Consider the following 27592-nt stretch of genomic DNA (forward strand, 5'->3'; position numbering starts at 1 on the left):
TCCGTGTCTCCCTCTCTCTCTGACCTTCCCCCATTCATGCTCTGTCTCTCTCTGTCTCAAAAATGAATAAATATTAAAAAATTTTTTTAAGTATGTACTATATATTATTGCTAAACACCAAAGGAGAAGAATGATAAGGAAAGTTATGAACTCAGACTCCTAAAGAATACTAGAAGTTACTTATGTAGTGGTTTTGATCAGTCCTTGGTTGAGAAATAGCTGAAGGTGTTGGGCCAGGTTCCCAAAAAGAAACAAGATGTATGAAATTTATTTTTCACTTACAGATCACAACTGTTTTTTTTTTAATCTTGCTGTTGTATAGTCTATTTCATTATTAAGAAAGTGATTTCAGCTCCCTTGAAAAATATTCCAGATAAATTAATGGGTTTGTGACATTAATTTTTTATATTATTTTTAATGGGAATTAAGTACTGTAATGAGATTTAGTATTCACTTTCCTCTGGATGAGTTTAGTGAGTGATGGAATGAGTCATTAGCAAGCAAAGACTCTGCTTCCTGGGAATATTTTGAGAACAAACTTAAGAATGTGTTTAAGTTCGTAAGTGAAGGACTAGGGCTCCTTGGAGAAATGACTGATTCCTGGACTGGGGCAGGGGAGTACCAGATAAGCCAGTAACATCTATGGTGCCAGAAAGCATGGAAGTCTTCAAAAAAGGATGATGGGGGCACGTTGAAAGGACTCAGGTGCTAACTTGAAGGAGCTGCCAGCAGTTAAATATGGTACAATTTGAGGAGCAAAGTAAATAATGATAGTAATGGATTACAATCCATAGAACAAAATAAATAGCTGTGAATCATATTTAATTTAAATAATTGAAAAAATAAACAAAGGGGAATTGCTTACATGGAATTCTATTAATAAATATAGGAGTAATGATGGAAATAGGAAATAACTGTTGGGAAAAATACTAACTCTTCAGTGGAGAAACCTGGACAGATACCACATTAAACAAGTGTTCAAAGTTAATATGAGATGGAGCCACAGCATGTTACCTCCTGATAAATAATGCACCAGAAAGGGCACAACATCACTTCTATAGTGATTTTTCCCTGTTGTTTTGAATTATATTTTTTAGTTTGAAAAAATTAAGATTCAGATGTAGTTTTACAAATAATACAGAGATTCATGTATCCTTTACCTACTTTCCCCTAGTGACAACTGTAGTTGCAAAACAGTAGTTCATTGTCATAACCAAGATACCGATAGTGATGTAGTCAAATTACAGAGCATTTCCATCACGACAAGGGTTCCTGGTATTGCTCTTGCATAGCTTCACTGCTTTTTAAAATTGGGTTGCTTGTTTTTTGTTATTGAGTTGTAAGAATTCTTTACATATTCTGGATCATACGGAGTTTCCCCTCCATATAATGAATTATACTAATTTTTTTAGTATTAAAAATTATGTTAAAATATACATAAAATATACCATCTTAACTGTTTTAAAGTGTTCAGGTCCATGGTATCCACTACATTCATATTGTTGTACAACCATCACCACTATCCATCTCCAGAACTCTTTTCATCCTGCAAAACTGAAACTCTATACCCATTAAACAGCTTCCTGTTTCTTTTATCTACTGGCCCGTGACAATCACTACCCTATTTTCTGCCTATATGAATTTGATTAAATTAGGTGGCTTATATAAGTGATACCATACAGTATTTGTCTTTTTGTGACTGGCTTATTTCACTTAGCGTAATAGCTTCAAGGTTCATCCATGTTGTATCCTGGATTTCCTTACTCTCTAAGGCTGGATAGTATTCCGTTGTATGTATATCCCACATCTTGTTTTTCCGTTCATTGATCTGTCAATAGACAGTTGGGTTGCTTTCTCCTTTTGGCTACTGTGAATAATGCTGCTATGAACATGGTTATGCAACTGCTGTCTCTTTGAGACCTTGCTTTCATTTGAGTATATGCACAGAAGTAGGATTGCTGGATTATATTATATCTAGATTTTTCTTTTATTCTCCCTCTACTTTCTACTTCAAGCCCTGTCTATCTCTGAGTGTCTTTTCCTTTTAGAGATTTAAGTTTTAAAAGTTCTCATCTACTTCTTTCTTTTTTTGTTTTTAAAAGTTTATTTATTTTTGAGAGAGAGGGAGAGATAGAGTGTGAGCAGGGGAGGGGCAGAGAGAGAGAGGGAGACACAGACTCTGAAGCAGGTTCCAGGCTCTGAGCTGTCAGCACAGAGCCTGATGTGGGGACCGAACTTATGAGCCATGAGATCATGACCTGAGCTAAAGTTGGACATTTAACCAACTGAGCCATCAAGGTGCCACTACTTATTTCTTTAAATAACATACTAGGGGCGCCTGGGTGGCTCGGTCGGTTAAGCGTCCGACTTTGGCTCAGGTCGCGATCTGGCAGTCCGTGAGTTCGAGCCCTGCGTCGGGCTCTGTGCTGACCGCTCAGAGCCTGGAGCCTGTTTCAGATTCTGTGTCTCCCTCTCTCTCTCTGACCCTCCCCTGTTCATGCTCTCTCTCTGTCTCAAAAATAAATAAACGTTAAAAATAAATAAATAAATAAATAAATAAATAAATAACATACTAAACTCTTAATTAAAAGGACTGTTCAGAGAATAAAGTATAGTGGTTGTGGAATTTTGGCCAGGACCCCCCCCCCCAGCTTTGTCCATGGTATTGTAGTGTGTTAGTTCATTTTATTCCCTTAGTAAGTACAGTATAGCAGACATAATTGAATTTCTCTGATAATCCAGGATCTTGTGATGCTTTGGGGCTATCATTACAAACATAGATTCACAGTATAGTAAGCCACAGGGCAGAAGTTACCGGGGAATGGTGCAAAGTACAAACCCCTCTGGATTCTTTATAAAACTAAATCCTTGATTTCTCCTGTTAATTATGTATTTATAAGAAAATTAAACAATATAGTTTTATATAATTAATTGATGTTTGAAAGATGTTTACTAAACTTAGTTTCTCATCTGGCTGCCTCTGCTATTTTTCTTCTCTGCCTTCCTCTTTACATCTGTGTCCCCAAAGCACCAGATAAATGGGCTGTCACCTAACTCAGAGTAAGCATATTTAACAAGTACAACTTATAGAAGCAAATGAAGAGTAGAATACAGTATTCTGCATACTTTGTCTCCCAGCTGCATTTCCCTTTCTTTTACTACACTTCAAGGAAGAAAAACAGAGTTTTCAAGAAGACAGGGTTAGAGAAAGGAAGAGGTGGAAGAACTGAGATGAAGAGAAAGAACAAAGACATTATGAAGAAGCAGAAAGGAGGAGAAGAGAAAGGAGGGTGGGTCGAGGGCAAGTGAGAGTAGGACAGAGTGGTTACAAAAGTTCCACAGTCAGTCTTCATGGAGTTCCTCCTTCTTTGAACTAAATAAAGCCCTGATCCCTGTGAGTCTGAGTAAGAATTTTCAGGAACTTCTACAGTTGTGACAAGTGGATAACTAAACCAGAGGTCATTTGGGCCAGAAACTTAATCAGCATTTTGCAAAAGGCATTTCTTGAGTGCCTGTCATCCATAGCCTCCTGAACTCAGTAACCACCAGTCCACTAACTAAGAATAGAAAAGACCAATGTCCATTCCAGATGATTTATTCACCACTGTGAATATAAGGGACTGGAAGATTGGAGGGGAGGTTTGAAGTTCTGCCTTCTTTGCCCCTTCAGCTGATAGTGCCAGTGGTGCTTGGATGCAGAGGTCCTACTATACCAAACTCTAGTGATTTGAACTTTTCTTGAAAGAAATAATACTGTACTTCCTTACAGATAACAGAGAAATAAAGATACTGGCATATTTGAAACCTACTCCCCCCAGGCAGGTGTGACGGATTCTTCTCACCTCTGTTTTTATCAGACCATTTAGGGTTTACATGATACATGTCCATGCTTTGAAGCAGACCTAGGAACCCAAAGGACTAACAGTTTTAAATGTACCTTTTCCATGTGTTACTCCAGAATGAAACTGAATATATTTTTGAGTAATTTAGTTACAATGAAATTATAGCATCTAAGCCTACACTTTTGTACAAGAGTCAGGAACAGAAATAAAAAAATATAGGCAAGCTGATTGATCTTAATAGATTGCTGATGTTGTACTATTTATGGCCTAGTTTGCTTTTCTGATCTTAAATTGCTTTTCTTCCATGGCCTAAATGTTAAAAAATCTAAGGTAATTTTCCATACAAATGTGATTTCTGTCCTAGAATTTCCAGTCTGACCGAGAAATAAACAGGAGCCAGGTGCATGCACAATGAGTGAATTGCTTGCAAAGAGATGCTCATGACGGGATCATAAATCAGTAGTTCTCATCCAGGGCGATTCTGACCCTTAGGGGTCTATGATAATGTCTGGGAACAGTTTTGTCATACCTGTGGAGGAGGTGCTCCTGGCTTCTAGTGGGTAGAGGCCACGGATGCTGCTAAACATCGTACGGTGCATAGGACAGCCCCCTACAACAAAGAATTGTCTGGTCCAAAATGGCAATAGTGCCATTAGGTTAAAAAGCCCTGTCATAATTATGTGCTGAAGATACAGTGTGGACTGGTTGATTCTCAACTACATTAGGAGAAACCCAAGATGGTGCCTACAGTTGTGGCCACTGTTTCTGAGTTTTTCAGGATTTTTTTTTTTACTTCCAGATTTCTATATTGAAATCATTTTAGATTTACAGACTGGATAATTTCCATCTCTATCTCTGTTTCCTTAGCACTTGGTACACCGGATCCTGGCTTTGCAAATGTTGAGTGAAGTGAAAGAACAAAGAAAGACACACATTAGGACAAGATCTGTTTAGGTTGTACTTCTAGGTGTGCTGTGTGAAGCCCTGCTCAGAGCAGAGGGGAAGGTGTGGAGATAAGCTTCTTGGTTTCCTAGAAACACTTGGTAGGTTACCCCCTACACCACCTGTGCCTTTGTTTCTGCTTGGCCTAGGCTGCTTAGTACCAAGGGAGCTGGTGTCAGGGAGAACATCTCCTAATTAGGCCATTGATGCCCTTGGGCCTTGAACGAGATCATTTCCCACCTTATACCTTACCCCAGCCCTTGCCAGTGGCTGGGACAGTCCTGTAGGCCATTACCTGTTAAATACGCATGTGTATATGTATTCCGATTAAAACAGAAACCTAAGATGTGAAAGTCTTCTGTAATCCTGATAATAAATTGGTATATATTTCTCCAGTTTTTAAATGTATGTATTAGCATAAATATTAGCATATAACTATTAAAAATAAAATGGAATTATTATTTTATAGTATGCTATTTTACAGTGTGTTTTTACCATACTTACAATACATATATTGTGGGCTTTCTTTATTCTAGTGTAAGGGATAAATCATTTAAGACTGTTGTTAAAATAAGAATTTTAGTATATACCCACTTCAGAAGTACTAGAAAGACATCAATATAAATTAAAATTTGTAGTGTGTGAGTTTTCTTAGATGGAAATACCATGATGTTATTATGTATCATGCTGTATTTTTCATTGATTATAACAATGTAGAGTGATTCTATTACTGGTTTCTTTTGATGGTGAAATATTTTTAAAAACATTCTGAATCCTCAGAAGGAAACCATTACAGCTGTGTTAATGTACTTTGTGTAATACTCTTAGATTTCAACCACTTTTTTTTGTGTTCCTCACAGGCAAATATGTGTATCAGCCTATGACCCCTGTGGAGCAGCTTCCAAGCACTGAGATTCCTGCAAAGCCTCGGGAACCCACGAACACCATTCAGATCTCAGTCTCACTCACTGAACACTTTTTGAAATTTGCATCTGTCTTCCAACCACCCCTCCCCCCTGATTCACCAAGGTACTGTATGATCTCAGACCTCTTTATCGACAACTATCAGGTTAAATGTATTAATGGGAAGATGTGTTACGTGCAGAAGCAGCCGGCGCCACATTCCCACAAAATGAGCCCTGAGGAGGTCTCTGCACATGATGCCTTAATTTCAAGAGAGAGCAGTACACCAAAAATAGATCACTGCTCTTCTCCCTCAAGTTCTGAGGACTCCGGGATCAATGCCATTGGGGCTCACTATGTGGAATCATGTGATGAGGACACAGAAGAAGGAGCGGAACTGAGTTCAGAGGAAGATTACAGTCCGGAGAGCAGCTGGGAACCGGATGAGTGCACCCTTCTCTCCCCTTCACAGTCAGATCTGGAAGTGATTGAAACAATAGAAACCACCGTGTGAGAGTCCGAGCAGGAAGCCACGGCCTCTGATCCATACTGAGCTTTTGTACTTTGGTCTGATGGATCCTTTTTCCACTGCAGTTGGTATTTTCTACCCCTCTCTGACAACCATAGTGGTTCAGTGGTCTGTTGATTAGCTTCACTCTTAAATTAGTCTTAGAACTAAGACCTTCTTTTTCTTATAAATGGTTTTCTTTTGTATCTTGACTTATTTTCTATGTAGCATCTGGTGTCATGAATTGTGACCCAGCCTTAATTTCACTGGGAACTCTGAAAGCAGTGAAGTGATGATTATCATGGATCAGGTTGAGGAGCTACCCACAGCGAAGGAGACAGTATTTTCTACATAGCCAGTTCTTGACACACACACACACACACACACACACACACACACACACACACACCCCCTCTTGGCGTTCCTTTTGGTGTGCCCACAGGCACCCCTACCCTGCTAGTCTCCTATGGGAATCAGCTCAGGAGCGGGGAACAGAGTGTGCACTGTAGATGCCATTCTGTCTCTTTTCTCTTCTCACCACCTGCATCGGTCTGGGCCCCTGTTGTCTCAGTTTATTTCTGGGAGGTTACTGGAGGTTCGCTCGACCCCTAGTTATGGCCAGTGTCTGCATACCCTGCGTGATCTGGGGCAGAGCCAGACCTTCATTTAAGAAGAGATGACGCCTTCAGTTTCATGTTCAATCCACCTTTAGCTGCGTGCCTACGCTCTGCAGGGTGCACAGTGGGATGCAGACTGAGTAACACCTGACTCCTACAGGAAGGGGCCCGCAGTCCAGCAGAGGGCTGTGCTAACACATGCGGGTAATGGTACCCAGAATGCTCTGGAAACCCAGGGGAAGGAGAGTACTAGGCATGCAGCTGGAGAACGTGTTGCCACGTTTGAGCTGGCCTCTTGGGTGGATTCCTCAACATTTCCCCATTTTTCTTAATTGTTTTTCAAATCTGGGGAAAACTTTTAGGAAGTTATATAGGTATTATATTTAGGAGGCAGCCACATCTGACGTCTTAAGAAAAAAATCAATAGTTTTAGTTAGCATGGAAATGCTAAACACAGCAGTCCTTTAGGGATTAGGAATGAATCTAATAGGTTTGATTAATTCTGCTTCATTTGGTTGTATGAAGCATTAGAATGGCTTAGGTGAGAAATGGGTTAGAATTCAGTATGATGCATGGATTTTTTATGCAAATGCAAAAGCAGTTGAAATAGTTTGCTGCTAAGTCAGAAGATATTTTGTGTAATATTCATTCACTTTACTACAGTAATATTCATTGTCTGTTGTACATGTTCTCTCTTCTCACACACACAAAATAGTGAATAATTCTTTCTTACTTAGCTCTCTTCCGAATTCTCCTAATTTCCTTTTATACAAGGTGTTATTGTGTGAGTTGCTTATCTGCCATTTCTCCACGTCTCCTCTCTGTGAGGCGTAGTTAAGAGTTCAGGAAGTTTAAAATACAGCCTGATACACCTGCCAAAGTTTGGAGGTTGAGAAATACTTCTTATGCCCTCACTTTCTGTGAGCGTGCTCTCGTGGCACTATCTCGTGCTCTGTCCGCATTTTGGCACATCTCTTCTGTGTCACTTTAGTTTGTATTTTAAGAAATAAGACGAGGCCTGTTGTGTTCCACCCTGAAGCCTCCATTTGGCATCCTTCACAAATCATTCTAGGCAGAGTCTGCTGTCTTGGTCGTACATGTAGTTCAAATGATTGGCTAGAACACTTTGTTAGGTCTAGGTGCCCAAAACAGCGCTAGGGTTTAGAAAACAGAGTACACGTATTCCTTTGAAAGCAGTGGCAGTTAAAGCTTCCTGTGCTAGATGAGAATGCAGCATAAAGTTCCCGCTGACTGAAATGTAAAGACTCAACAAGTCAGACCAGTAAGGTGGTGAGAGGAGCTCCAGGAACAGCAGGCTCCAGGAAAGGGCAGGTGGAGGAGGGGGTGCAGAGAGGACCTTCCCTGGCCTGATGGCTTAGGGACAGACATCTGATGAGCCTGTCTGAGGTTCTCAGTGCCTCCCATGATTTACTAGCCAGCTGAAGGCAGGCATGGAAGCCCAAATCCCGTGAGCCGAGCAGTGTAGCCAGCCACTGTGTACTCAGGATCGAAGCAGCGACCCCAGGGTCCTGTCTGCACCTACCCTGTGGTTGAGCTCAGTGAAGCCCCTGGGTGGGCATATGGAGGGTCTCCTTTCTCCGCACAGTTTTATCAGTTCTGTACTCTGGGCTCACATTCCTGTTCATTAAACTGGTCAGAGTCAACCACCAGGTCTCCAAAGCTGTGGAAATACGTGGTCACAGGGCCATGTTTCTGAAGCTGACTGTGTCAGGGTTGGGGCCTTCATCTGTAATATCTATGACTTTTGCCTAGGTCCCTGTTTTTTAAACTCCTGAACTGCCATTCAGATTACCCATGATTTTAATGAAATTTTTGGATTTAATAATGGTTGATAATCACTTTAAATATTTGCACAATCTCTTTATAATTAAAAATTCACTAAGCTTCACTTACTACTCTTTTATAGAATTGAAGATGTTCCATTGGATTCTAAATATCAGATGCTCCTGGATCTCAAAATAGCCTTTTCTAAACAAGCACAAGCAAGGGTTTCTTTGTCATAGCACTGTTAATAATTCTCTGAAAATCATACATGATTGAACCAGAATTGTTTCTTAATGCTTGCATTCCAAAAACAACTGATAAGGATATGAAAATGGGTATTTACAACTTAAATTCTAGGCCTATCTGTTATATATTAGATAAAATAATTTCTCTGTAAACCTGATATTATATTGCTCATTTGTATAAGCATATTTATAGGCACTTTAGAAAATGTTTAGACTGCAATGTGTATTATAGACATCGAACACAGTCATGTTAAATAGTCTTTGGGTTAATACTTGTACGTTGACAGGTACTAAAACTTAATAATTTGAACCTGGTAGTTCACTTGGAGTGAAGGGTTGGGCTGTGTGGATGGAGAAAGTGCTTTGGGGGCTTGTGTGGAAGCCTGGCACCATTCCCGCTTCCTGAAAGTTGATGTAAGAGTTGTTAGGGTGGAAGATGCAAAAGAAGTGCTGTATGGAATTCAGCTTTATTACCTAACCAAGACTTACTTTGGAATTTTCCAGTTTCAGATATTCTAACTCTTCTGAGAAATGACAAAGCAATTAAAATGCTTTTGTGGTTATAACGATTTGGTACATTAACAAATGAGGCTTTTACAATCAAACCTAGGTATTTTTTACCTTGTAATTTTTAAGATTTGAAGTAAGAATCTGAGGAAAACCATGAAGAAAAACGGTTGCTTTCCTGGGAAAGGAAGACTTGTACTTCAAGGTAATACAATACAAAATAAAACCAAATAAACCACCCAGACTAAAACCAAACGGTGAAGTCGTTGTCCTCAAGTACCTTTTGGATTTGATCTCAGATTCGATACTGTTGTGGGGCTGGTGCTTTTATTTTTTAACCTCTACTTCCTGGCCTATTTGAAGCAGTTCTTTTGAGACTAATCAGAACAAACTCATTTTATACAAATTTCTCTATTTGGGTATAGGACACAACCTATTTTAGAAAACTGCCAAAATACCCAGATAGGTTTGGCGGTATAAATACTATTAGGCAGGGGGTCGGGGAGAAAGCACAAGTTAAACTAATATTTATATGTCAGCTCTTGATTATTCCATCTTGTTTGCAAAATTGTACTGACATGTTTTGGCCTTTCACATGAGGGAAACAACATTTTAACAGTTTTCTTTCCTATCCCCTCTCCACAGGAGGTGAGGGCCAGAATTGAGGAGGACAGTTGCATTTTAGGTTTGTCTGAATAGTCTGGGATTGTGTCTGTTCCCACAGGGGAGGAGAGGGGAAGGAGGTGGGAGTCCTCACTGTCTCAGTGCCGTGAACTCCAGGGATGTCGGTATTTCTCACATCCAAACATAATTACGAGGGCACGTCTCAAAATTAATTTTGGGATTACCTTTTAAAAATGTCACGTCACTGCTCCCTTTCATTACTCTAGAGACTGGAGAGTTGACTACTGTGAAAGGGCCATGCTTCTGTTAGTGCTTTGAGTTCCTTTTTCTGTTAAGATTGAAGCAGTGCTCTCTTCACAGTATGAACAATTCTGAAAGCAGATCATCACTAGAGGCTTTAATATTGAGCTTCTGTATCGTTGTGTCCACATAACACTTTTTAAGGCTGTTCATACCTTGCAATATTCACTTACTGTGCTAATTTTTTCACCTATTTCAAAGTTTTAAGCACAATGTTGACCCCTCTGTAATTTCCTAAAATTATATTCTGTTTTCCTAAAGACAGCTCAAGTTTCCTCTATGTATAATACTTTAGGAAAATACTTAACTTGTAAAATAAATGTAATTTTTTTCTTTTGTACCAGCACAAATCTGATATTTTGGAGTCTGGAATATTCTCTCCCCCTCACTTTCTCCTTTGGAGAGGTTCTGTCTGATTCAAATAACATTGTGAACTAAAGAAAACAACCCGCATTTATAAAACATGAAACTTGTATACTGAGTGCTTAGTTTGTGCTAAGAAGTAAGCAGTTTACATCATTATCACACTTAGACTTTATAAAAACTATGAAGTGCAGGTAAGTGTTATTATCCATAATAGGCACTCATGGTCAACTGCTCACCACGACTCCCAGAACACTTTGTAATAGGAACTTTTTTATCAGCCACATGAGGTTTATGCAAATAAAACTTACATTCCCCCATGGTCTTTATTTCACACACAGCTACAGGCTTGCATGTGGTTTATATGTGCCGTGTGAGACACTTCTACCCACAGGTCCCAGGCGGTGCACTTTGTCACCCAGGCTCAGGGTCCAGACCTCAGAGTGGCAAATCCAGAAGCTCAGTTCTTTAATTCACACCTGGAAAAGAGCAGCTTGTGGGCTGGATTTCATTAAGTAACTTCACTAGGGACCGCTAAGTAAATTCATTTATCAGTAATAGTAATAATGCCATTGTTAATATTATTAATAGTTATAGCCCAACCTTACTGCTTTCCACAAGTAATCCTTAAAGCAGCCCTCTGAGGGACATTTCAGTACTGCATTTCACAAATCAGGAACAGTGCTCAAGGAGGAAATATTTTTGCCCCAAATGGCACAGCTTGTAGGTAGTAGGAGTCAGAATTGAACCCAGTTACTTTGGCTCCAGAGCTCACGTTCTTGGCCCTCTGCCTGAGTTGCTCACTCTTATAGCACCTCTTCCCACCCTCACGGTAGTTGGAGGCTGAGTCAGGAGGCTGCTAGTGAACCTGGGAGCAGAATGGAGGGTGTTCCATCCCTGTCCCTAACCCAGCGAACACCTTCCCACGGGCTGGTGGCTCATTCCTCACCCAGTGTGGCTGCTCTCCAGGTGGTGTTGGAGAAATACCAACAAGATTCCTTCCTCCCTCCCCCTTTTCTGTGCTCCACACAGACCTCCTCCCAGCGCGTGTGTGCGCGCACACACACACGCCAACTTACTGCAAATATCTCCATGCTTTGATGAGGCTATTGTTTCTTCCATGTTTAATCACATCTTGACGAGCATTCTAGCTCTTTCTGCCTTCACAAAAGATGACTTGTCTCAAAATGACTTTTGCCGACAGCTAATCTCATCTGTGTGTGCATTTTACTCACTTAACTCTACATAATTGTATTGCCAAGTTCTAGAAGGCATCTCATTGTAGCCTCTTAAACAACTGCTGACTACATACACTTTTATTCTGCAATAAACTTTAATTTAGCATCTCGTCCTCATTACAATTCAGTCATTGCGAACTGCTAATGCCTTTAACCTGTGCTGTGCTGCCTCAGTTCTGCGTTGAATGCAAGGAGTGAGGCAGGACCTAGGGACTCAGGCTTGTTGCAGTAGAGTTCAGGGAGGTGTAATCAGAGGTCAGATGGAATTCTGCAGGAATCAGACAGATACAGGAACTGTTGGAAATAGAAGCAAAAACAAGGCAAAGCAAGTATGCCAGATATTAGTGGTGTTTTTGTTTGCTTTTTTGAATTTTCCTGGTTCTCTAAAATGAGTTGATACTACTTTTATAATCAGAATCCCAGTAAATTATTTTGAGGACGATGAGTCCTAGGACAGTGAGTACAGGTGGAGCGTTTGCTGGGTATGTGGGGTGGAAATGGAGAGTGCGCAGGTGTGAACAGTGACTCACCTACTCAGACACCTGCTGGACAAGACTAAAGGCTGGACTGGGGAGTGTGTGTCCTTTAACTAACTGGCCTCCACAGGCAAGTGACCCCATTCCAGCCCTCCAACCATAGATGGAAAGTTCTCGCACTGGTGGGTTGGAGAAAGAGGAGAGGATTTGCTTCTCATTGTCTTTCTCAGTCCACAGCCTGAAGCTCTGCGTGTGAATTTGGAGATGGCAGATCAGAAGGCTTGGCTTTGGTGGGAAGCCTCAGCCCACTTTATCATCTAGTGTAAGACCCCAGATAATTTATCCCAAGAAAGAGATCTGGAGCGTCATTGTGAGATGATGACCGCACAGCACCGTGAATCAGCAAAGCACTGCGACATCAGAATGGGATGTGACCAAGCATTTCCCAAAAGGTCAGCTTATCAGCCACACCCAGTAACTCTGTGTGGTCGGAGGGACAGGATAATTTTGTGAGTTTATGGCTGAAGCAACCAATAGTTAAGTCAGCTCTAAAGGTGGGTAAGTTAGTCATACATGGCTGGTAAGTGGCAGGGCTAGAGCTCCAAATGTCTGCTGAGATTCCAAATCCAACTGGGGTGACTTCCTCATTTGTTGAGCCCGTGCAGTCAAACCCTCCTCAGGCCTACTCCATCTGCTCTCCCTCACCTGTCTGTCTCTTCCTCACTGCACGCCCAGGCCTACCACAGTCTGGACCAGCCCTGGCTCTAGATGGAGGCATCAGCGAGCCACATCTCAGCCCTCTGGGCATCGCCTGGTGTTGCCGTTGTTGCCAAGTCACTCTGGCTTGACCTGGGCCTGGGTCTGGCCTTGGACCCCAGATACTGACGTGTGCTCAGGGGTGGTCCTGGATCTAAGAGCTCTGTTGGGGATTGCCCTCAGATTGTAGCACTTTTTAATCAGCTGCTTCTGCCTTCCCCCCTTCCTAGCCCTGTTAGGGAGGGACCTTTGATACCAACTGCTCTCTTAGATATTGCATGTCCTCAGTCATCACCTGTTTTGGATTTGCCTCTTGGGGCCAGTTTGCTTCAGAGGACTGTGTAGACACTGACTCCGATTCCCAGTGATGAGTATCTGATGTCTGCTTAAACAGGGCCCCATGCAGTAGACAAAGTTTCTGCCTTCAAGTTTAGAATCTGTATGAACTGTGATGCCAAAATTCACAGAGCAAATGTAGACACATCCACATATCTGTAGAAGGACCTGGAAATGCCACTGCAGTATGTCCATAATGCCTAAGAGGCCACACAGGCCAGGAGATTTTGGGAAGACCCTGGGTGGGAAACTGCTCTGTGTCTGTAGGGAGTGCTCGCTGAGGCTAGGATGGGATTTTCACAGGGATCTACACAGCCTGTCCAACCTTAGAGCCTTGAATAATGAGAGGTGACCACAATGATGCACTGAGTGTATGGAGAGGACACCAGGGATTTGGGTTTCCCAAGGAACCCAAGGCCCTAGATAAATGTGGGAGACACAGTGGGCATCTCTGGATAGGTCATTGAGAGGGCAGTGTAAGATCATTGGGTCCAACTAGAATTCACTGAACATCCTTTTAGATTACTGGGGCTCCCAAAGGTGTCAGTTCTACCCCAAAGGATTTATTCTCACCCCATAATCAATGTATCCAAGAGTCAGGATATGAATTCCTGGAGCTGTAGTATGTTCCTGGAGTCAAACAGGAAATAACGTGGGCCCCATGTTATGTCTGATAAAGCCATTCAGGAAGGCTGTATGGGGTCACAGAGAGGTCAGCAAAGGGGAGGGTGAAGGGAGAAATCACCGTCTCAGGTGGAAGTGAGGGTGAGTGTGGGAGTGTTGAAGGGTGATGGCCTAACAATGTCCTTCTAGGGAGAAGAGGCTGGGTTCGCAAACCATGAGGTACTGGGGCATGGCATGCCCCCCAGACCATTAGGAACAAATCCTGATCTTTGAGATGGATGTGGTACAGAGTTCTGAGGGAACAGATGTCAAGCAGGAATGGGGGCTACCGGGCTATTCAGTTAGGGAGAAGTGCCCCAGTGTGAAGCCGAGGCCCAGCCCTACCAGCAGCTTAACAAGCAGATCCTGCCAGGCTCCTGAGCCAACTACCTACCCCCTGGTTGGGGCAGGAGGTAGATGTCAGGGCCTGTGCACCAAAAGCCAAGCTTAGGAAAGGACTGTGCAAGGGTGGTGTGCACATCTCCTGTCTTACTATCCCATGGTCCCCCGAAGTTGTAGACATTCGTTAGTTCATGCAGGCAAGCTGTACCCTTTGGCCCTGAAAACTCATTCCTAAACTTATACCCAACAGAAGTGTGTACATATATTCAGCAAAAGACAGGAAGAAGAATGGTAATATCTGGAAATAATCCTAATGCCCACGAACAACAGAATGGATAAATTATGGTAGATTCATATAATAGACTACTATACAGCAATGAGAATGAATAACAATTCTCACAAACAACTGGAGTGAAAGAAGTCATATCCAGAAGAGTACATAATGTATTTTTATAAAGTTCAAAATAAGCAAAACTATGCCAATGGAAGTCAGGATAGTGGTTAACTTGGGGGACATGAACAGAGAATTCAGGGGCCCTTTGTGGTGCTGGTCATTTCTTTTTGCTTGATCTGGGTGCTGGTTATACAGGTGTGTTCACTGAATTAATCCAGCTGTACACATAGGGTTTCTGAACGTTTTTGGCCCATAAAAAAGTGACTTGAAAGAAAATGTGACATATTACATTTTAAGCACTGTGCTATGGAAGACATGGGAGTGTACAGAACACAGTTCTGCTCTCAGGAGTGATGGAGACAGGCAGGAAGCCATCCAGGTGTGGACAAAAGGTAAGTCAAACTGCCATTTTCCTCACGGAGTTGTGGAAGGCTTCATAGAGTATCAACGTGTGAAGGAGGCTCGTGGCAGAAAGAGGGACCCCTGGGATATAACCTGATGAGCCAGGGCTGCCCTTTGGGAGCTCAGGGGTGCTCAGACTCCCCAGGGCCTGGAGTTGGCTGTGGGCTGCCCAGAGGACAACACACACAGGCCTGCCCTGCATCTTTGGGCACATCACAGGCTTGTGATTCTGGAGATGCACCTTTAGAAAAACATTTTCAGTGGGCAGAGCTAAGTGGAAACATACTGTTTCTAAAAGGATCCCCAAAGCTCTGAATTATTTATTCACTAAAGCATTCATCATTGATGAGGCCCCTGTTGGCTCTCCTCTTCCCCAAATGCCTTCCCTCCTCCTCACCACAGAAGGTTCTAGTTGGCAATGTTATCCTTGTAAAGCATCTTCCCACCCATCACTTGGACCTTTGCTATAGATGGAGCAGATTGCTTTTATTTTTATTTTTCAGAAGAGCAAACAGCCTTCCTCAGCTGACAAGTGGGCCCATGGTGGGGCTGTGCCCGCAACCCCAGGCTCCTGATTGGCAGCCCAGGGCTCTTTCTAGTAGTCCATTCTGGCTCTTGTGGAGAACTGAGTGAGACCCTGTCCCCCTGATGGCAAGAGCGAGGGGCAAATATGGTGGGAAGGGGAGCATTCAGTGGAAGTTGGGAGTTGAAAGTAACCGTTTTCAGGTGAGCCAGAGTAATATTCAAATACTTACCATTTACCAGGTACAAGGAAGAAAGAAAACTGTGATGGACACTGCTGTGTTATTGACCAACGAGAATCCACTAACCTCTCCCATCAGGGCCTTAATGTCCTTTCAGAGGATCATCTCTCCCGCCCCCACAGGGAGCAGCATGAGAAGAGACTGTTTAGACCAGGTACCTGCCCTCCCCAAATGGTAGCTGAAGGGTCTATGGAACCTTCTCTCCTAGATCCTTCCTTTACCGCCTGTCACAGCCAAGGGGTGAGCAAAGCAGCTGGGGCTCGGCACTAGGGCTGGAGTGGGGGGTACTTAGAGCTGTCTGCTCTTCGTCTGCTCCTTGATCTTGTGAGTTCCTCCATTCCTCTCTGTGAGCTCCATGGAGATGTCAGCAGAACCACTGCTGTTGTTGACTGGAGTCTAGAAGGATTTCCAGACAAATCTTTGCCCCCGAGGAACTGCTTTGAAGCAGGACCTGACATCACTGCAAGGTAGAACATCTGCTCAGTGCCATGGGAGAGGTCAGGGACAGTGGCTTCCAGATGGCAGGGATTGGGGCTCAGCTCAGGCCTGCCACATCCCCAGTGCCCAGTGCTGCCCAGCACTCAGAGTCCGTTTCTCATCTACTCTGAGGTGAGACCAGAGGGCTCTTCAAATCCAATCCAGAGTATACTCTTAGGAAGGCATGACCTGAATATAAAGATGCTGTAATGTATCCATTGGTGCTGTGACTTGAATGAGAAGGTGAAGAACTAAGGACTGATAGAACAGGACAGGGGCTAAAGAAGAGTGATTTGCTGTTTACTGGCCCTGATTTGAACAGAGGTTCTGATATTCCAACTGCTTTTGCTCTTTAGACTATATAATGAAGAAGGGCAATCACCAAATTTTGCTTTGAGAATATCAAGTGCCTTTGTCCTTAATTTTAGACTCATCAAGAAACCTTCTGATAGGTAATTTGGGCAGGGAGCATCACTAGCTCTGGAATCATAGTTGAGTTCAAATCCCTGATTTGTTCCTTGAAATATATATATATGTTTCATGTGTGCAGCTTTATAATTCAACACCTGTATGCACTACAGAGTGATCACCGCACATCACCAAACAGCTGGCCCCTTCACACATTTTGCTCACCCTCCAACTCCCCTCCCCTCTGCTGGTAACCACGAGTCTTTTCTCTGTATCTATGAGTTTGTTTTGTTTTATCTTGTTTGTTCATTTGCTTTTTTTTTTTAGATTCCACAAAGGAGTGACATCACACAGTATTTGTCTTTTGCTGTCTGACCTATCTCACTTAGCATAAGTGAATAAGAATATCAAGGTCCATCCATGTTGTTGTAAATGGCCAGGTCTCATTCTTTTTATGGCTAATATTACATTAAAAAAATATTTATTTAGTTTTGAGAGACAGAGAGCTAATGGGGGGAGGGGAGAGACAGAGAAAGAGAGAAAAAGGATCCAAAGCAGACTCTGTGCACTGACAGAGTGTGTCTGTTTTTGTACCAAAACCATACTATTTTGATTATTCTAGTTTTGTGGTATGACATCAGAGAGTACAGAATCTCTGGCTCTGTTATTTTTTTCTCAAGATTGCTGTGGCTTTTGGGGATCTTTTGTGGTTTCATGCACATTTTAGAATTATTCTAGTTCTGTGGAATATTCCATTGGTATTTTGAATCTGTAGATTCCTTTGGGTAGTATGGACATTTTAACAGTATTAATTCTTCCAATTCATGAGCATAGAATACCTTTCCACTAGTGTCTTCTTCAGTTTCTTTCATCAGTGTCTTAACAGTTTTCAATGTACAGGTCTTTCACCTCCTCAGTTTATTTCTGGGTATTTCATTCTTTTAGATGCAGTTATAACTGGGAATGTTTTCTTAATTTCTATGTTTTGTTGTTAGTGTGTAGAAATGCCACAGATTTCTGTATGTTGATTTTGTATCCTGTAACTTCACTGAATTCATTTATCAGTTCTAGCAGTTTGTTTGTTTTTTTTGGTAGAGTCTTTAGGGTATTCCACATAGAGCATCATGTCATCTGCAAATACTGGCAGTTTTACCTCTTCCTTTCTGTTTGGATGCTTGTTTTTTCTTCTTTTTGCCTGCCTTGGCTTAACTGCTTTTGGCCTAACTTCTTTTTGCCTAACTGCTTCCAAGGTACTTTGGATTGGACTTGAAGTATTTGACTTCCAATACTATGTTGAATAAAAATGGTAAGAGTGGGCACACTTATCTTGTTCCTGTTCTTAAAGGAAAGCTTTCAGCTTTTCACCATTGAGTGTGATGTTAGGTTGTAAGATTGTCATATGTGACTTATTATGTTGAGGTACCCACTTGGGTACTTGATACCCACTTTGTTGACAGATTAAAAAAAATGTTTTATTATTTATTTTTGAGAGAGAGTGTGTGTGTGAGCGAGGCAGGGTCAGAGAGAGGGAGACACAGGAACCAAAGAAGGCTCAGTGCTGAGTGCAGAGCCTGGCGCAGGACTCCTACTCACGAACCATGAGATCATGACCTGAGCTGAAGTCAGACACTTAACAAACTGAGACACCCAGGCGCCCCTATTGAGAGATTTTTTTTTAACCATAATTGGATGTTGCATTTTGTCGAGTGTTTTTTCTGTATCTATTGAGATGAACATATGATTTTTATCTTTTATTTTGTTAACGTGACATATGTTGATTGATTTGCAGACATTGAACCATCCTTGGATGGTATACTGGGGATAAATCTTACTTGACAGTGGTGTATGATCCTTTTGATATACTGTTGGATTTTATCTGCTAATATTTTGTTAAGAATTTTTGCATCTATGTTCATCAAAGATATTGGCCTGCAATTTTCTTTTTTTGTGGTGTCCTTATCTGGTTTTGGTATCAGGGTAATGCTGGCCTCATGAAATGTGTTTGGAATCTTTCATTCCTCTTTAGTTTTTTGAAATAGTTGGAGAAGAAGAGGTAGTAAAACTTTGAGTGTTTGGTAGAATTTGCCAGTGAAACCATCCAATCCCTGACTTTTATTTTCATTGGGAGGTTTCTGATTACTCTTTCATTCTGCTTACTAGTAATTGGACTATTCACATTTTCTGTTTCTTCATAATTCAATCTTAGAAGAATGTATGTTTCTAGGAATTTATCCATTTCCTCTATGTTGTCAAGTTTGTTGGCATATAATTATTCATAGTAGTCTCTTACAATCCTTTGTATTTCTGTGGTATCAATTACAACTTCTCTTTCAGTCTATTTTTAAAGTTTATTCATTTATTTTGAGAGAGTGAGAGCATGCGTGAGCTGGGAAGGGGCAGAGAGAGAAGAATGAGAGGGAGAGAGAGAGAATCCCAGGCAGGCTCCACACTAGCAACATGGAGCCTGAAGCAGGCCTTAAACCCACAAACCATGAGATCATGACCTAAGCTGAAGCCAAGAGTCGGACACTTAACCGACTGAGCCACCCAGGAGCCTACTTCTTCATTGTTGATTTTATTTATTTGAGTCCTTTTTTCTTGTGCTGTCTAGCTAAGGGTTTGTGGATTTTATCTTTTCAAAGAACCAGCTCTTAATTTCATTGATCTTTCCTATTGTCCTTTTAGTCTTTATTTCATTTATTTCCATTCTGATCTTTATTATTACCTTTCTTTCACTCCTTAGGTGTGAAGTTAAATTGAGATTTTTCTTGTTTTTTGAGGTAGGCCTATATTGCTATGAACTCCCCTCTTAGAACTGCTTTTGCTGCATGCGATAAATTTTGGTATGTTCTGTTTCAGTTTCCATTTGTCTCTAGGTAATTTTTTATTTCTCCTTTGATTTCTTTGATGACCCATTGGATGGTTAGTAGCATGTTAATTTCCACTTTTTTGGGGCGCCTGGGTGGCGCAGTCGGTTAAGCATCCGACTTCAGCCAGGTCACGATCTCGCAGTCCGGGAGTTCGAGCCCCGTGTCAGGCTCTGGGCTGATGGCTCAGAGCCTGGAGCCTGCTTCCGATTCTGTGTCTCCCTCTCTCTCTGCCCCTCCCCCGTTCATGCTCTGTCTCTCTCTGTCCCAAAAAAATAAATAAACGTTGAAAAAAAAATTTTTAATTTCCACTTTTTTGTGGTTTTCCCCATTTTCTTCTTGTAATTTCTAATTTCATATCATTATGATCAGAAAAGGTACTTGATGTGATTTAAATTTTCTTGAATTTACTGAGACTTGTTTTGTGGCCCAACACACGACTGTCCTGGAGAATGTTCCATGTATATTACATCTGTTTTTGGATGGAATGTTCTGTATATATCTAGTAAATCCATCTGGCCTAATGTGTTTTTTAAGGCCAATGTTTTCTAATTGATTTTTTGTTTGGATGATCTATCCATTGATGAAAGTAGGGTATTAAAGTCTCCTACGATTATTGTATTGCTTTCAATTTATCTCTTTAGATCTGTTAATATTTGCTGTATATACTTTTATGCTCCTATGTTGTGTGTATATACATTTACAAATGTTACATCTTCTTGCTGGATTGACCCCTTTATCATTATGTAATGCCTTTTCGTTCTCTTATTAGTCTTTGTTTTAAAGTCCATTTTATCTGATGAGTATAGTTACTCCAGCTTTCTTTTCATTTCCATTTTCATGGAATATCTTTTTCTATTGCTCCACTTTGTGCATGTCTTTAGATCTGAAGAGAGACTTTTGTAGACACCGTATAGATAGTTCTTGCTTTTAAAAAAATCTATTCACGGGGCACCTGAGTGACTCAGTTGGTTAAGCCTCTGTCTCTTGGTTTGGGTTCAGGTCATGATCTTGCAGTTTGTGGATTTGAGCCCCGCGTCAGGCTCTGTGCTGAGAGCTCAGAGCCTGGAGCCTGCTTTGGGTTCTGTCTCCCTCTCTTTCTATCTCTCTCCCTTCTCAAAAATAAACATTAAAAAAGTCTATTCAGCCACCCTATATTTTTTGACTGGTGAACGTAGTCCATTGACATTGAATGTAATTACTGGTAAGTATAAATGTATTGCCATTTTATTGTTTTCTGGCTGTTTGGGTAGATTCTCCCTGTTCTTTCTTTTCTTGGTCTCTTCCCTTGCAGTTTGATGTCTTCCTTCCTCCCTTCCCTTCCCTTTCTCTCTTCTTTTTTGTGTATCTATTGCAGGTTTTTGGTTGTAGTTACCATGGGGTTCATATATATTGACACAAAGAAACACAGAGCAGTCTATTTTAAACTGATAGTTGCTTAAATTTGAACACATTCTAAAAGCACTACACTTTTACTGCCCTTCCCCAGTTTTTTAAAAAATTTATTTGGTGGGGGAGGCGCAGAGACAGAGGGAGAGAGAGAAATCCATGCTGAGCATGAAGCCCGATGTGGGACTCGAATTCACGAACTGTGAGATCATGACCTGAGCTGAAGTTGGATGCTTAACTAAGCCACTCAGGCACCCCCAGTTTTGTTTCCTATGTCCTTACATCTTTTATTTTGTGTGTCTCTTAACTACTTATCATAGGTACAGTTGATTTTATTATTTTTGTCATTTGACCTTCATACTAACTTTGTAAGTGACTGATCCACTGCCTTTATCATGTGTTTGCCTTTACCAGTGATAATTTTTCTAATGTTTTCTTATTTCTGGTTATAGCTTTTTCTTTTCCACTTAAAAAAAATGTTCTTTAACGTTTATTTTTGAGACAGAGAGAGACAGAGCATGAACAGGGGAGAGTCAGAGAGAGAGGGAGACACAGCATCTGAAATAGGCTCCAGGCTCTGAGCTGTCAGCCCAGAGCCCGATGCAGGGCTTGAACTCACAGGCCGCGAGATCATGACCTGAGCTGAAGTCAGATGCTTAACCGACTGAGCCACCCAGGCGCCCCTCCACTTAAAGAAGACTCTTTAACATTTCTTGGAAGGTTGGTTAAGTGATTAACTCCTTTAGGTTTTTTGCTTGTCTGGGAACCTTCTATTCTAAATGATAATCTTGCTGAGTATTCTTGGTTGGAATACTCCCAGTGCTTTAAATACATCCTTTCAGTCCCTTTGGGCCTGCAAAATTTCTGAAAAATCAGCTGATAGTCTTATGGGATTTCCTTTGTGACTTTTTTTTCCTTGCTGCTTTTAAGGTTCTCTTTTTAACTTTTGCAATTTTAATTATGTCTTCATGTGGCTCTCTTTGGGTTCATCTTATTTGGAATTTTCTGCTTCCTGTACCTGAATGTCCATTTCTTTTGCCATGTTAGTGAAGTTTTTAGTCATTATTTCTTCAAGTAAGTTTTCTGCCCCCCTTCTCTCTCTTTTCTCTTTCTGGGACCTCTATAATGTGAATTTAGTATACTTGATATTTTCCTAGAGGTTCCTTAAATATTGTTTTTACAAAATTCTTTTTTCTTTTTCCTGTTCTGGTGATTTCCACTATTCTGTCTTCAAGATTGCTGATCCATTCTTCTGCATCATCTTATCTGCTGCTGATTCCATGTAGTGTATTTTTCATTTTAATTATTATATTCTTCAGCTCTGATTGGTTAGGTCTTACAGTTTCTTTGTTGAAGTTTTCATTGTGTTCCTCTATTCTCCCAATTTCAGTGAGCATTTTTATGACTATTACTTTGAGCTCTTTATCAGATAAATTACCTCCATTTCTTTAGGGTTTTTTTTTTTTCCTGGGATATTTATCTTGTTTGTTTGGAACATACTTCACTGTCTCCTTATTTTAGTTTTATTTTCTGTGTTTGTTTCTATAAATTAGGTGGAATAGCTACCTGTCCTGGTCTTGAAGGAGTGGCCCTGTACAGGACCATATCCTGTGTAGACTGTGACTGGAAGCTTTGGCAGGTTGGTTGGAGCTAAGCAAGTGGGCTAGGTTTGGGGTGGGTGCGGTGTCCCAGGGCACTCACTTGGTATGGTGGTTGAAGCTGGAGTGGGCATAGGCCAGGGAGTCCTGGATGCACTGTGCTAGGGCCACCTTGATGCCAGAGTGGCATGGACTAGGGGATCTAGGGTGTGCTTTGTCAAGGCCATCTTGTGGGGTAGTCCCTGAGTACCCTGCCTAGAGCTGCCCTGGCAGGATGGCTGGAGCTGGAGCAAGCTGGGGGTCCTGGGGTGACTCATGCCAGGGCCACCCTGGTGAGATGGGCACAGGCCAGAGGCATCCTGGGGCACACCATGTCAGAGCTGCCCTTGCAAGCAGTGGGATGACTGGGTTCGGTGTGTGCTGGGGGTGGAGGGAGGAGTCCCAGAGTGCACTGTGCCAGAGCTATCTTGGGGGGATGACTGGAGCTGGTGTGGGGTTCAGGGTCCACTGGGGCAGCCCTGACAGGCTGGCTTAAGCACCTGGTCCCTGCTCCTGCTTGTGCTGTCAAGGTGGAGGAAGAGTGTAAAAAATGACATTCACCGTGCCTCCTATCCTGGAGAGTTCCAGCAGTTTCCTGCCAGTTTGGTGGATGCCCTAAGGTTAGTAAACGGACTTCCTTTGCTCATAGTTTAATTAACCTGTTTTTCACTGTGCCTCAGGGTAGATGAATCTGGACTGGGCCCCTCAAGTGACATCTCTCCCTATTGCAGGTTGCTGCTTTGAGGGTGGGGTTCTCATGGTATCGTGTCTCCTACTGTTCTCTGTGTGGTCCCTCTATTGTTTGTTGGGCAGAAACTGTTCAATCAGCTCTCACTTCTTCCTTAGGAGGAACTGCTCTATTATATGTGTGTCAGTGGGAAGAGATGAGTTTAGGGTCTTTCTATGCTGCCATCTTGGGCCACCTCCCTTAATTTTACTACTTTGGTCTTTTAACCTTCATGCTGGCTTTGTAAGTGATTGATCCACTGGCTTTGTTATTTTTCCAGTGAGATTTTTACTTTCCTATACTTTATTGGTGCCATTTCTTCTCAGCTTAACGAAGTCCCTTTAAAACATTTATTGTAGGGCTGGTTTAGTGGTGATGAACTCCTTTAGCTTTTACTTATCTGGAAAGCTGTTAATCTCTCCAATTTGGAATAATCTTGCTGGGCAGAGGATTCTTGGTTGGAAGTTTTTTCCTTTCTGAACTTTGAATATGTCATGCCATTTCCTCCTGGTCTGTAAAGTTTCTGCTGAGAAATCTGATAGCTTTATGGAGTTTTCCTTATATGTAATAAGTTGTTTTTCTCCTGCTGCTGATTTTGTCTTTATTCTTTATTTCTCCATTTTAATTATAATATGTATTGGTGTGGATCTCTTTGTGTTTATCATGGACTTGGATGTCTGATTCCTTTCCCAGAGAAGTTTTCAGCCAGGATTTCTTCAAATTATTTTTCTGGCCCTTTCTGTCTTCCCCTGGGATCTATATAATGTGATTGTTATTCTGCTTGATGTCTGTTAAGGTATCTTCATTTTTCTTAATGCTTTTTTCATTTTGCTGCTTTGTCTGGGTGAGTTCCATAGCTCCTCCTCCAGCTCACCTGATCTATTCTACTTCATCCAGTCTGCTTTGGAACCCCTCTAATGTATTTTTTAGTTGTTATAACTTCTGTTTGGTACTGTCTTATATATTCTCCTTGTTGAAGTTCACACTGCGTTCATCTGTTCTTCTCCTGAGTTTGGTGAGCATCTTTATGACATTCCTTGGAACTCTTTATGAAGTAGTTTGTGTATCTCTGTTTCCCTTTTTTCCTGAGGTTTTGTCTTATTCTTTTGTTTGGAGATATTCTTCTGTCCCCCTCATTTTGTCTGTGTGTGTTTCTATTTATAGGTAGGTCAGTGACCTCTCTCAGTCTTGAAGGAGTGGCCTTATGTAGGAGATGTCCTGTGGGACCCAGAAGGGCAATCTCCTTTTGTCACCAGGCCAGGTGCCTAAGGGTGTCCTCTATGTGAGCTGTGTGCTCCCTTCTATTGTGGTGTGCTGTGACTGTGGTGCATTGGTAGGCAGGGCTGGCCCCTGGCCCATCTGTGGGGTGTATCTAGGACTACTGGAGTGTGTTGGGTGGGGCTGTCAGTGGAGTATACCCTTTCTGGGGCTAGCAGATTAGAGGGAGAATTCCAAGATGGCCCCCAAGTACTGGTATTATTGAGGTAGACTGAGATTGTAGAAGTGGCTCATACCAGTGTCTCCGTCCCCAGGGGGAGTTTCTGCTGTTTCCCGCTGCTGTGACGGATGCTTTAAGGTTAGTAAATGGATCTCCTTTACTTATGGTCTGCTTTTTAAAATGGTGTTTTTGCACTGGTCTCTGGGTACAGTGAGTCTGCAACTCAGCCCTTTAAGAGTGCATTTTCCATTCTCTACAGTTTTATAGTTTTTTTGAACATAATCCTCATTGAGTTTCAAAACCTGGTGTTTTGGGAGCTCATCTCTCCTGTGGAGGATCTAAGGTTTGGGGTGCCTGATGTAGAGCTCAAATCCATCACTCCTCAGGGAAAAGTTCCATACCTTTGAGATCCCTCCTAGTTGTGCTTCCCCATGGCTGATGTGTTTTCCCCCCTGGCAAGTCCACATCTCTGTGTCTCCTCCTTCCCATCCTGATGTTACCCTTTCAGCCTTTGTCGTGGAGGCTTTGGTCATCCAATTTTCAGGTTCCTTTCAGAGGGCATTATTCCATATGTAGCTGTAGATTTGTTGGTTTGTGGAAGGAGGTGAATTCAGGGTCTTGTTACATTGCCATCTCGAGACCAACTCTGTTCTGCCATTTCTTGAGTGTGTTGCCTTGTAATAACAATTATTTATCGTGTGGCTCTCAGCTTTTTTATCTGTAAAATAGGGTTGAGACTATGTCATGTAACTGTAACCAGCATCCCATTGGTGATCACTTAATGCTCAAACACCTCCCCCAATCTGACCTCCTTTCACATCCCCATCATGAGGCAGCTAGCTGCCTGTGCAGCCAGGTCTTGGGAGGAGTTCCATAATGAAAGCTAAACTCACATTTTGGGGGCATCTGCTATATGCCCACACCGTGCTAAATGTTAACATGGATTGTCTCATTCAGTCTTCACAATGGCTTTGTTAAAGTCGAAGCTTAGAGAAGTGATCTGCTCAGGATCACAGCACATGGCAGGATCGATTTTCTATTCAAAGTCAACATATTTGCTTCTAGTTAATGTATCGATTTCCTGTGGGCTTGGTTAGCGTAAGCCAGTGTTGATCCCTGAGTGAAGAGATGAAAGGAGCACCTCGACCTGTGAGGTGGAAACCTGGTCTCTGCAGTTGTGACCTCCTGTGGCTGTTGGTTCAAGGATGTCCAGAGTCCCAGGGCCAAGGAATGGAAAAATACTGCTCCGGCTCACCTACTCGCTGCCATAGGAGCACTTGGGTGGCTGGGCCACTCTGAATGGAGCCTGTGATGGAGCTGATCATGTGAATAAAGGCAGGGTTGCCACAATCAGGGTCCCTGACTTTGAATTAATAGAACCAATTGTGGCAACAAGGGTTCTGAATGTCCTTCGTGACTTAGACTGAGAGCTAGACAGCCAGCCAGAAGGCCTGCAGAACTTAAACACAGAGGCATTTATTGTCAGAGAGGGCAAATCTTACACTCAAATGGGTTTTGCCATATACGCATCAAAAGGGAGATGCCCCCACCTCCCCCCATGGTGCAGGTTCCAGTTATCCTGTGGCCTGGCAACCCCTGTTCTCTTCCCAACAGCAGCAGAAGTTGAAGTCCCTCCAGGTTACCCAGCAGCTAGAAGGGATGAGGCCGGACAGACTCCTGAATGCCATCTGCCTGAGTCCCACCTATTCTCTAAGCTTCAGGGAAACTGGAAAACGTCCCAACTGGCAAAGCGTACTTTCTTAAAAAGCTGGACAAAAGTATGGGGCATTCCGTTGCTTAACAAAACAAAATCAACTGGTCTGGTGACCTGATGCTGCAGCAACATCTTGGAAGAGACAGGGAGTCTCCCTGGGGAATGAGGGGCAGGAAGAAAGGCCCAGGCATAGATGTCCCCCTCGGAACCTCTGCTCAGAAGGGGGCAGACGGAGGGGCCAAGCCAGTTAGAGAGGGGGTCCCTCCCTGGCTGCATTAGGATGGTCTCTGGTCTTCAGTGCCAGGCCTCAGTCTTCAGTCACAGGTGGGGGAATGAGCTGCAGCTGGAAGTTCTCATTCTGGAAGATGCTGTTGAAAGCAGGGCCACTCTGGGAGCCACTGAACGGCCTGTAGCTGTCACTGCTGCGATTCTGGGAGAGTTCTGTAAGGAGGGCCAGCTGCAAAGGAGGGGACACACATCAACCAAGGTGAGTAGGGGAAGACACTGTGGGTGGGTTTGGCAGGGGGTGTGGAACAGAGTGGAGGGTCCTCAGTTCCTTGGCCTTGAATACACAAGGGACAGCACTGTGCTGCAGGGTATAGACCCCAGGGCTGCATCTCACAAACAAGTAATGTAACTTCGGGCAAGTTCATTTCACTTTCAGGGCCCAAATTTCCTCCTTTAATAATGATGAGACTGCACTGGGGATGTCTCATTCCGAACCTCCCTTGCTCTGAGCACTCCCACCCTGGCTAGCACAGGACCCTGCCGCCCCCTCCCCACACACGCCCTGAGCTGAGGTTCTCAGCAGAGCTTGTTCCACACTCTGCCTCTGACCTCTCCTTTGCAACCTGGATAGCTCCAAGTGTCCAGCTGCCACTTTAAATTCAGGGACTCTACCTGTCCTCTTAGAGTCCTGCTTCCACCA

The 27592-nt window shown here is 42.5% G+C and overlaps 2 protein-coding genes and 2 long non-coding RNA genes across 12 annotated transcripts in view; 2 read left to right on the plus strand and 2 right to left on the minus strand.

The window, feature by feature from the left end:
• Positions 1-9604, plus strand: part of CC2H3orf70 (chromosome C2 C3orf70 homolog) — an 89301-nt gene extending 79697 nt beyond the window's left edge. Inside the window, exon 2 of the mRNA XM_011286039.4 lies at positions 5645-9604. Within this exon, the coding sequence (XP_011284341.1) occupies positions 5645-6201 (557 nt within the window). The 3' untranslated portion in view covers positions 6202-9604. The remainder of the gene's footprint in view (positions 1-5644) is intronic.
• Positions 9605-10708: 1104 nt separating this feature from the next.
• On the minus strand, positions 10709-13643 carry LOC123379997. 2 transcript variants are annotated; one of them, XR_006585194.1, is made up of 3 exons: positions 12405-13633; positions 11716-12168; positions 10709-11115 (listed from the first exon to the last, which is right to left on the minus strand). It is a non-coding gene; the product is annotated as an uncharacterized LOC123379997 (long non-coding RNA). The 2 variants fall into 2 exon arrangements; XR_006585193.1 differs by lacking the exon at positions 10709-11115 and having other exon boundaries at positions 11951-12168; positions 12405-13643.
• A 2369-nt stretch (positions 13644-16012) lies between these two features.
• On the plus strand, positions 16013-27380 carry LOC123380000. The gene is made up of 2 exons (XR_006585198.1): positions 16013-16161; positions 25045-27380. It is a non-coding gene; the product is annotated as an uncharacterized LOC123380000 (long non-coding RNA).
• The window catches only part of VPS8 (VPS8 subunit of CORVET complex), a 252516-nt gene continuing 251330 nt past the window's right edge, over positions 26407-27592 (minus strand). For 4 of the 8 annotated variants that reach the window (XM_045037181.1, XM_045037182.1, XM_011286041.3 and 1 more), the window contains one exon: positions 26407-27121. In XM_045037181.1, the coding sequence (XP_044893116.1) occupies positions 26972-27121 (150 nt within the window). In that variant the 3' untranslated portion in view covers positions 26407-26971. The remainder of the gene's footprint in view (positions 27122-27592) is intronic. The other 4 variants (XR_006585192.1, XR_006585191.1, XR_002162588.2 and 1 more) reach the window with 2 other exon arrangements.

This window comes from Felis catus, chromosome C2 (assembly GCF_018350175.1).
Source record: "Felis catus isolate Fca126 chromosome C2, F.catus_Fca126_mat1.0, whole genome shotgun sequence".
NCBI lineage: Eukaryota > Metazoa > Chordata > Mammalia > Carnivora > Felidae > Felis > Felis catus.